Source organism: Vigna angularis, chromosome 7 (genome assembly GCF_016808095.1).
Source record: "Vigna angularis cultivar LongXiaoDou No.4 chromosome 7, ASM1680809v1, whole genome shotgun sequence".
In the NCBI taxonomy this organism is placed as follows: Eukaryota; Viridiplantae; Streptophyta; class Magnoliopsida; order Fabales; family Fabaceae; genus Vigna; species Vigna angularis.
In genome coordinates, this window is record NC_068976.1 from 3,005,799 (window position 1) to 3,017,103 (window position 11,305).

The following is an 11,305-nucleotide window of genomic DNA, read 5'->3' on the forward strand; positions in this document are numbered from 1 at the left end:
CAACCTCACATTTTTAACTCTTATAAGTTTAGACTATACCCTTTCGAAAAAAATATTTTTCATAATTGTTAAGACGTATACAAAAAAGTCTAATATCATAAATTTGATAAAATTTCAGCAGTATTTCACATCGGTCTTCCAAACACACAAAATGAATGTGATCACTCATGACCATAATCAAATATGCATATGAAGAACATTACAAAATGATCTTAACCAAAACTTTATCAAATTTATCAATAAACTTGAACGTACATGTTATTACAAATTATCAAAAATATTTTTTCCAAATTGTGTGACTGAACAATTTGAGATTTAATACAAATGATTATAAGTTTAATCACTTGTGTTAAATCTCAAACAAAACTTAAGTTTTACTTAGTGTTTAACTATCATTTCAACTACAAATATTTTAAAAATTTAATCAAAAATAAAATGTCAAAAATCACACTAAAAAATTGTCTACCATAAAAACAATAATGATGAATACAAATATAACCAATGTCACATATAATAAACAAGAGACAAAGTACAATGAAAACTAAACATACAATTTAATCAAATCAAATTCTGAAAAAAAAAAGTTTGGCTAAATTATATGCAAACCGTGGTATCCAAAAAAATTTCAAAGGAAAACACCAAAATGAAATCCAACTACCAATTTATAAAAAAAGTGCATTAAAAACCGAGAACCAAACTAATTGTATATATTTGAGGGTGGCGTCAATGCCAAAAGTAGAGGAGTCGTCATCAACGAGGGAGAAAAAAGAACTCGTTGTTGCTCAAAACAATGTCCATGCATGAAAACAATCGATCAAATGAAAGAAAATTGTACCCAAAGCATCCAATGAATGTGCATTTGTGTTAAATGAAGAAAAGATTACCTTTGGTGATCACCAAAGTTGTTGCCGAACTATGTTCGAAAGCCTGAGTGAACACACAAAAGCAGTAAGTGAAACAATATCCATGCACGAAAATAATCTTCAAACGATAGAAAATCATACCCAAAACATCCAATGAATGTGCATTTGTATCAAATTAAGCATAAATTACCTTTGGGAGTTGCCGAAGTTGTCATCGAACTGTGCTCGCAAGCTTATGAACAGTGAGCGCGCACAAGCATAAAGCGAGATGCACACTTTCGTGCTAATATTTTAAGTAATAAAACACTTTTAGACGTCAGAGACCCTGCATAACCAACGTTATACATCATTAGACGTCATACACCCTAGTTGGCCAACGTCTAATGGGTACTCAAAATCCATTTTAACACTGTATTTTTATACTTAGTATATTGATTTGAACACATTTAGATGTCAACCCTATGACCAATCCAACATCTAAAGTGGTATATGGACAACAAAACATCTTTTGTATTTAGGATTTTAATCATTACAATATAGGTCGACGACGGTCCTTAGACCGACCAACGTCTAAAAGGCTTTACACATTGGCTTTGGGGATTTTCAACGTCATATGCTTCAATTTTGCACAACCCTAACTTGACAACATAACAACCTAGGCTTTGTAGCTCGACAACCCAAGCTCAACAGCTCGATAGCCTGAGCTCGGTAGCTTGAGAGCCTGAGCTCAGCAGCTCGACATCCTGAGCTCGGCAGCTTGACAACTCGAGCTCAACAACTTAATAGTTTGAGCTCGGTAGCTCGTTAGCTCTAGCTCAACAACTACACAACTCAAGCTTTGCCAGAGTCGACATCATATTGGATGTTGGTTAGCTACCAAAGCCACCTTCAAATTGGGTTATGATGTCGGCTTGGCGTGGTGACTGACATCTATTTCGTCATTTTAATTCAAAGTCTGAGCTTATCAGGAATTCGACCTCCGAGTTATGAAATCAGTCTGTCGTCGTGGTTGACGTCTATTTTGTCATTTTTTTATAAAGTCTGGGATCGACAAGAGTTTGACCTCATATTGGACAATGGAAGGCTACGAAAGCCGACTTTGAACCGGGTTATGATGATAAACCGATGTGGTGGCCGACGTCTATTTCGTCATTTTTTTTATAAAGCTTGAGCTTAATAGAAGTTTCGCCTCATATTAGATGATAGTGGGCTACCAAAGTTGACTTCGAATTGAGTTATGACGCTGACCCGACAGGTTGACCAATGTCTATTTCATCATTTTATTTACAATAATGTCTATTTCGTCATTTTATTTTTTTCATTTACTGTTTATTGTTTGATGTTGAACAGTAGACATTGAAAGCCCATTTCGCACTGGTGATAATTTCATTAGGTGAAATAAATTAATGTAAAAGCTTGATATACTTTATTTCTCACTCTCTTATATATAAGTTGTTCTTTTAACAATCTTACTTTTTTCTTTTTAAAAAATTACAAAAGATTTTTAAATTTCACATTTATAGTATTGATTTTACTAAAACAAATTATTCTATCCACAGTTTTATTAAGTTTATTAACCGATCAAACCTTTATAATTGATGCAACATTGTTGATAAAAGATAAATTGTAACTGTAAAAATTTATTATAAATATTAAATAAATATTTTGAATAAATATATGCAAGTAATGTGTATAAATGTTTACTTACTTATTGATTAGATGAGTATAGACTAGAGTGACTAGAGTGATAGGATGATTGATTATGAAATAGTTGAACATAGGAAGAAGAACCATCACCTGACTAGTAAGATAAACCTTAACATGTATTAGGAAGCAATGTCCTCAATCTTGTAAGGAGTCTACAAAAATTGAAAAGAGAAATTGTACGTAGTATAAGGATAATGATACTTTGACAATATTTTTTTGACAATATTTTAACATCATCTACGTGTCATTCTGTGATTGGTTCAAAATTATTTCACAATCAATAATAATAATCATAAACACCAACATCGACCAATCACAGAATGACACGTAGATGATGTTAAAATATTGTCAACAAAACGTTTTCAAAGTATTATCATCCTTGTTATAATAGTATAATGATAACTTTGAAAGTAAGAATGATTTGATAAAGTACCTGTTTTAGCTGTATCTGATGTAATGTCTTGCTTATTAGACTGACTGTATTTGCAAGGGGATGTTACCTTTGCGTCTATACACGACACCACTTGTCTCAAATAATATATCTTTTATTTGTACAATAAATTAAATATAATAGAGTTTGCAAATTTATTCATAAAAGTATTTTTTTTAAGTGGGAAGCCAAGTCCCGCAACAACGTCTTCAATAGTTGAAGGTTAATAGACGGAGAAAGAGATTTAATGCGCTCCCATTACTAAAAATGCAAAAGTATGATGCAACCTCCAATACAACAAAACTTATTTTGTATATAAAATTAATAATAACATACCAATAAGACAATTAGAAAAAAACAAATATAAAAATCTTAAAAACTAAACACTAAACATTTAAATTATAACGCTATCTTTGAATATAATAATTGTGTTAATTTTAATGTATATTTTAAAGCCAAGAAAAAGTTTACAACTTATTATATATATAACACAGTTAAGTCTGGCACAACTTCTATCAGTCAATTAATCACGACTTTGGGGATAATTTTTTTAACTTTTGTCCATTTACATAATCTCCCGAAAAAATTGCGCAACTTTTGCACAACATAATCATGCGACAACAATGAATACTTTGGTTACTTAAAAAATGTAAGATTTGTCGTTATTTTGTCAACAGAGGAAGTGAGAGGAGAATATACTAGGGTACAAAAGTAATAATGGTTGGAGTTGAACCCTATTTTGGTAAGACAAGAGATAGTTTATTCCCACCAACCAATGAAAACCCACCACTCCCTTCATTATCCCAGTCAGCACACCAAGTCACCAACAATCACACAAAGCTTTTCCTTCTTCTTCTTCTTCTTCTTCCTCTTCTCCTCTCATAACACATTCATTCCACTTCAATTTCAATCCCACAGACACTTCTTCAGAAACCAAAATCTTCACAAAACAAAAATGACCAAACCCCAATTAACTAACTAACTAACCTTTCATTTCCCATGGCCTCAATCTCAGGCATTTGCTCATCCTCCCCAACTCTCAACCACCAAAACCACTCCACCCCAAAACGACGTCGCACCCCTCTCCCCTCATTCCCCTCCCGCCCCAAACCCTTCCCCCCTCGCTCCCTCGCGCGTGAGGCTCCCGCGCAACTCTCCTCGATAACAAAACCGCACCACGCGGGACTTGAGAAGGACTCACGCGCCCTATGGCACCGTTACGTGGAGTGGCTTTACCAGCACAAGGAGCTCGGCCTCTACCTGGACGTCAGCCGGGTCGGGTTCACCGACGAGTTCGTCCGCGAAATGGAGCCCGGCTTCCAGGCGGCGCTCCGTGCCATGGAGGACCTCGAGAAGGGCGCCATCGCGAACCCTGATGAGGGACGCATGGTTGGCCACTACTGGCTCAGGGACTCCTCGCGGGCGCCCACCGCGTTCCTCAAAACGCAGATTGATAACACGCTCGACGCCATTTGCAGCTTCGCGAACGACGTCGTCAGCGGTAAGGTTAGTTCGATGTCGCGGTTTGTAGTTAGCTGCGTTTCGACTTTATTGCATCTAGTGTGGTTGGTTAGAGATTGCGGTTTGGTGGTTTGCGTCTTGGCAGATTAAGCCGCCGTCGTCGCCGGAGGGGAGGTTTACGCAGATACTTTCGGTTGGGATCGGAGGCTCCGCACTTGGACCGCAGTTTGTGGCGGAGGCGCTGGCTCCGGATAATCCTCCACTCAAGGTAATACGATCCGAGCAGTTAAAGGAATGATTCATGCTTCGAAACCTCCATTATAATTGGAGTTTTTAGAGGTTAACATTAAAAATGTACTGGGCTTGGAAACTTCAATTTTGTTTGCAAAATGTACCCCTAATATTTGAAAGTTTATATATAAAATGGTAAAAGAGTAAATAATGTTTGCCGTGACGCTATAAAGAGTTTTAACATTGTCATCTAGTAATAGCCTCGCATGTTCGATAAGTTTGTTAAGTTTTACTATTTACTACTACAATGATTACATTAAAAGTCATACCAACGATGAATTTCCATTGGTTGACAATGCATATAAATTAAACTTATATATGTTTCCACTTATAGAAAATGGAAAACATTCTATCAAATCAAACAATCTCTCAAGCTTTGTTCTTTGTGGAATGTGAACGAGGCATTCTCAAACACATTGTTATGGGGTAAAATTGATGCTTTGGACTTTTGACAGATAAGATTTATTGACAACACGGATCCTGCTGGAATTGATCATCAAATTGCACAACTTGGGCCTGAACTAGCTTCGACACTTGTACTAGTAATTTCGAAGGTGTGCATGGAGATTATCCTCTTTTTGTTTGAATATGGTGTTAGTGGGATTTATTATTGTTTGTCGCTGAATTATGAATTTTGATTTATCTTCAGAGTGGTGGTACCCCAGAGACTAGAAATGGCTTGCTAGAAGTGCAGAAAGCTTTCCGTGAAGCTGGATTGAATTTCCCAAAACAGGTTTAATCTCAGGTTTTAATTTTCATAAGAAATTCCTTCCAAATTATTTTTGAATGACGATGTGTTAAATATTAAGATATTATTTTAGGTCATTTCTATGGCTTCTATTTTCACAGATTTTCTTGCCTTGTCTACGTATAACTGAGCCTCTTCAACTATTTAAGAGTTTTTTTCCACGCTCTGATGAATGAGTGAGGTTAATAGTGTATTTGGATATCAGTAGACACATGTTCCAATCCAACAAGTGCAAATGGAAAGGCTTGTCTCTTGGTGGATTGAAGTGAACAGATTAACGTATGTGCAAACGTAATTCCAACATGCACTAAGTCTTCGAATTATGGAAAATCTCTTTCTATATTAACTTAATATAATATTGATTTTGAGTATTTATCTGTCACAATTTTAGTTATTAGCAATGTGTTTTTCTGTTGGCATTAATATGAATTTCTCAATGACATTGGCCCTACTTTTGTACACATCTGTTGTCAGTTTGTGACCTAAAGAATCATCTTCATCTGCTGTTGCATGGTGTATAATGCAGGGTGTTGCTATAACACAAGAAAATTCTCTGTTGGATAACACTGCAAGAATCGAGGGCTGGTTAGCTAGATTTCCCATGTTTGACTGGGTGGGAGGTAGAACATCAGAGATGTCTGCGGTTGGCCTGCTTCCAGCAGCCCTTCAGGTAATTTGCCCTAAACAATAACAACTCATTGCTATTTTACTTTGACGTTTTATATTAAACTGTAACGCGTCTTGATTCAGAGCATTGACATCAGAGAAATGCTTGCTGGTGCGGCATTAATGGATGAGGCAAATAGAAGTACTGTGGTATGATCGTGTTTCTGGACATTCTATCCAATTTTTTAACATTTTAAGATTACTTAGTGTCGTGCTTATTTAGATGAACGTTTTTCCTGTATAACAATGCACCACCTAGTCCTGCATTTACTTAATGACTTACTGTATCTACGTTAGAGTACTATTGATGCTCCATGGGCCAAATACATGAGTGGTGCTAATCTGTTATGAAATTTGTTGGTCAACTTAATGTATTTTATCAAGTTGTTAAGGAAACAGTTGGGTTTTTGGTTGGTTATAAATGCAACTATTGCTGTTGCATGAGTTTTTTAGTTTTTGATGTACATTGTAATTCTTTCTTTTTCTGCATACATTCTTCAAGTATTTTCTAGAACTGGTTAGTTTTACAATATGGTTAGTTTTCCTAGATAAAAAAACCATAAATTAGAAAATTGCCGACATACCCCTAGAATCAGTAATAGAATGAAACAATAGCTTGGTAAAGTTTGCAGCGCTAAACAGTAATCACCTATGGAGGTGCATTTAGTGTCAAAATCCATGCTATAGCTAAAATACTGAGGTTTGGATCTTCTAGCTTATGATTACTTGACACAGATGTGTTGTGTGAATGTTTGCCAAAGTAATGCTCTTTTTTATCATTATGGTGAAAAACTCAATACTATCAGCTTGTTTTAGAATAAGCATGTTTTATTTCATCCTATGACATGCTTTTTTGGCCATGCAAACTATCGATTTCTCCTCTTGATGTTAGAATGTTCAACAATATGTGAAGGAAGAAAAATTGAGAACATTCATGCTGGTATGTAGGAATGGAAAGGTTTTTTTAGTGAAAAATTAGAATTAGATAAGCTGGTTATAACTCTAGATAACAATTTTTTGAATGCCCTTGCCTTCTTTTAAGCATAGTGTGATTAAGTGTGGTAACTGGTGTGGCATTAGTTATGTAGTTTTCTTTTACAATTCAGTTTCCAACTTTCTTTCTACTTTACCATTTTGGCTGTTCAACTTTCTTTCTTTCTTACTATTTGACGCTTCTATGCAGATAAGGAATAATCCTGCAGCTTTGCTGGCTTTATGTTGGTATTGGGCTACAGATGGTGTAGGATCAAAAGTATGCATCAAATAGTTTTAGTTTGTGAATGATTAGGCCACTGTCTTCTCTTCTGTTTCATGTCACTATTGCTTATTATGATTCTATCCTCCTTTTTATTACTCAGGATATGGTTATCCTTCCATATAAGGACAGCTTGTTATTATTTAGTCGATACTTGCAACAATTGGTCATGGAATCTCTTGGCAAGGAGTTTGACTTGGATGGTAATCGGGTATGTGAATGTGACGTGTCTAAAAATTCTTACTGCCATTATTTTGATACTTTTGTCGTTTTTTAGGGAAAATAATAGATTTTTCTTTATTCAGTTTACAGCTGCCAATATCTAATAAGAACTAGACAGTATCTTATTATCTGTAGTTTTGTAAAATGTAATCACGTAGGAAGCACACATTCCACACTTATAGATGGAGCTCTCTTGCTTTTATCATACCTGGGATATATCAGCTTGGTTGACGTGCTGCTGATAAACTCAGTTTGTGACGATGCTTAATCTTAAAACACTTAAAATTTTCATGAATTAATGCCTTCATAATTTTATCCCACAGGTTAACCAAGGAATTAGTGTCTATGGAAATAAAGGAAGCACGGATCAGCATGCGTGAGTTTTTATTCTAGTTTAAAGTTTGTTGGGCATAAGTTTTGGTTTAAATTGTTTAATAAATTTCACCCGAAACAGCTATATTCAGCAACTGAGGGAAGGTGTGCACAATTTTTTTGTGACATTCATTGAGGTGCTACGCGATAGACCACCTGGTCACGATTGGGAGCTTGAACCAGGTGTCACATGTGGTGACTACCTGTTTGGTATGCTACAGGTCTGACCTATTAATCAATCATATTTTCTGATTGCATTTGGTGGTGATTCTACTTAAATATTAATGTGGTTAGTTGTTATGTGTGCATAGTGCTAAAATGAGAAGTTTCTTCAGGGAACAAGGTCAGCCCTGTATGCCAATAACCGTGAATCCCTCACAGTCACGGTGCAAGAAGTGAACCCCAGATCAGTTGGGGCCCTAATAGCCCTTTATGAACGGGCTGTTGGAATATATGCCTCGATTGTTAACATAAACGCGTATCACCAACCTGGTAAGCTGTACACATTTGACATCTAGTATGTTTTAGGATTTTCTGGATCTCAGTAAAATATTGAAAATCATCCTTGCGTTCTCACCTGATCCCGGTTGGTTTGGAAGTTTGACTGATGCAAATTAAATTGTTTTATTCTTTTAGTGACTAAATTAGTGTCATCATTATCATTTAACTGCCGCTGATAATTAGGTGTGGAAGCTGGTAAGAAAGCTGCAGGAGAAGTATTAGCACTTCAGAAGCGGGTATTGGCAGTGCTAAATGAAGCTAGGTACGTTGTAGTATGCTTGTAAATAGCAGACTTCTCTGTGTGAGCAAGAGATATTTAAAAATATGATATATGCATGTACCGATCCTCCTGAATGTATGAGTTCACAAGAACTTATAAGCTCTGGGTGAGTATTTTTTTTATCGAGGGTAGCTGTGGAACTATGATGTATCCTGATGCTCAGCATTGGTTCCTATCATTTTGTTTACTTATGATGCAATTGACTTTTTGTAAGAATGTAGAAGCTTTGAATCTCTTGGTATAATAATCTTTTGTAATTTTTGTTATTAATCCAATGTTGTGCGTGCTATATATACGCACACCATTAAGGATAATAGAAGAGGATCAATATTTGGATTTCATACTAAGCTTTTGTACATAGCATCAATATTCTTTACCATGCAATTGCCCAGTTAAATCCATCACTGATTGGTGTTTATCTACTTTTGCCTTCAGCTGCAAGGAACCTGTCGAACCATTAACACTTGAAGAAGTCGCTGACCGTTGCCATGCCCCAGAAGATGTATATACTGCTACCCCACCGCTTCCTTATATTAATTTTCTTAAACTTTCATTAAGAACCGTGAGACTGATAAATTTTGTAACATTTTACTTTCTGCAGATTGAAATGATTTACAAGATTATTGCTCATATGGCTGCCAACGATAGAGCACTAATTGCTGAAGGTAACTGTGGTTCTCCACGGAGCATTAAGGTTTTTCTTGGGGAGTGTAATCTTGATGAACTGTACGCATGAGTTAGACTAACGAAATCCTCATTCATAACGATGTGTGTGAATACCCATCAAAAAGCAATAAATTGTTTTGGTTGTTGGATCTCTCCATCTGCAATGAAGATAATTTTTTTTTTCAATTTATTTAGACAAACTTTTGGAAGGCTGGTTGAGTTTAGGTGATCTATTTGAGTCATATTTAATTTAGTGGTTGAATGTATCCTAGTACGAAATGGAGGATCTAGATATTAATTTACAATTAAGCAAGCTGGTCTTTATAGAACTGGTGACCTTTTACCAGAATTTGTCCATAAAAGCATCATGACGAGCCTTTCTAGATACAATATTGTGTGGTAGAATGAGATTAGTAGATTAAGCACAAGCATTACATCGAAAAAGCACCACGTCAGTCAGGTAATGCAATACATCGTAATGTGTGATGCTACCTTAATTCCGTTCCTTTACATGTGTTGCTGACTTAGTCACAACTGTTTGCTTCTGAGTGCTAATCCTGACAAAGGAATTCCCACGACTAACTTTAAAATAGTTCTTTAACACCATTAAATATAACTTAAAAAATGGGGTAAGATCAGACCATTTATTTTACAATCAATAATATCACATCATGAGCCATACAATTTACAAGTTTGATAGATATTGTACCTAACAAAGCCAATGAGGAGGACAATTGAACGTAAAATGTTTCTATCAGGCAATAAACATAACAATTAGGTCGAATCAAGCCTTTTTCAATCAAATTGTCTAATTATTTGGTCCCTCATTTTTTTATTCTCAATTATAAGTCACCTCAGACTAACCTTTCACACGCAGCTGTCAGTAGAATTTGAAACACTCATGTTGCTTGGCTGTCCAAACGCGTTCACATTGATACACTTTAACGTAAAACGTCTCTCTTGTCTTGCACCTTATTTTGTGCTGAATGGAGGCTCAGGTGTTCCACACCAGCACCATGCCTATAACATGACCCATCTTTCTCTAACACAATAACTTCCTCTGCTTCATTCCTCCATTATTGCCTAAAAATCATAACGGTTTTATTTAATTTAATTCTTGTAGTATGTAGGTATATACTAATTGAGGTGTCATTGAAATTAAAAAGTTTGGTGTATGCATCTATAATTCACTATGCAGCAGAAGGTAACAACCAAACCAAGTACCAAGACGCCCATGTCAAAATGATAGTGCAATGATTGAATATTTGAAATGGAAAAATGGAAAATGTCAATATATCATAAAAAGCTTATCGTTAAGTTATATTGACATTCAAAAAATTTCAAATTAAAGTCAGAGCTAACACCCTTCATGATTCTAGCCGTCAACTTGAAGCATATTCCATGTGGCTGTCACAACAAATTTCTCAGAACCATATAACCAAATTTCCCTTCAATACCATTGCCACTTCTAACCAACCAACTTGCACCTGTAGCTGATTTGTGAGTAACTTAGTAGCCAATATCATATGTAAACACAAACAAAGAAATATATTAGGTTAATTGTGGGACCACCACCATGTGCTTATACCACTTGTGGGCCCCTTTTGCTCTTTTTCTTATTTTTCTTTATTTTTCCTTCTCACAACAAAAAATTTTATTGTTAAAGACAAAAGACCATAAAGTGTCCCCACCACTCCAACGTTCGATTTTTGATTTCATCCAACCTTTATTGTTTGTTTGAATTAAATATTTATAAAAAACTAATTAATTGCTCCATTCCTTCCACTCGTCATTGGTCAAGTCTCGTATTACCAAACTACTGTCCTTTATATTCTCACCCGTC

At 35.6% G+C, this 11,305-nt stretch overlaps 1 protein-coding gene across 1 annotated transcript; it reads left to right on the forward strand.

Moving 5' to 3' along the window:
* The first annotated feature begins 3,802 nt into the window (after positions 1 to 3,802).
* On the forward strand, positions 3,803 to 9,648 carry LOC108336279 (glucose-6-phosphate isomerase 1, chloroplastic). Its single transcript, XM_017572669.2, has 14 exons — positions 3,803 to 4,506; positions 4,607 to 4,729; positions 5,208 to 5,306; positions 5,402 to 5,485; positions 6,027 to 6,170; positions 6,251 to 6,316; positions 7,350 to 7,418; positions 7,525 to 7,632; positions 7,967 to 8,019; positions 8,098 to 8,236; positions 8,351 to 8,507; positions 8,700 to 8,778; positions 9,232 to 9,298; positions 9,398 to 9,648. Exons 1-14 carry the CDS (start codon positions 4,000 to 4,002, stop codon positions 9,530 to 9,532), a joined length of 1,830 nt encoding a protein of 609 aa, XP_017428158.1. The 5' UTR covers positions 3,803 to 3,999; the 3' UTR covers positions 9,533 to 9,648.
* Positions 9,649 to 11,305: the final 1,657 nt, after the last annotated feature.

Excerpts from the sequence above, each read along its gene's own strand:
- LOC108336279 (XM_017572669.2), top strand. The coding sequence starts at position 4,000 with ATGGCCTCAATCTCAGGCATTTGCTCATCCTCCCCAACTCTCAACCAC. Across the intron at positions 6,317-7,349 it reads AGGCAAATAGAAGTACTGTG|ATAAGGAATAATCCTGCAGC; the intron begins GTATGATCGTGT and ends GCTTCTATGCAG. Across the intron at positions 8,508-8,699 it reads AAACGCGTATCACCAACCTG|GTGTGGAAGCTGGTAAGAAA; the intron begins GTAAGCTGTACA and ends GCTGATAATTAG.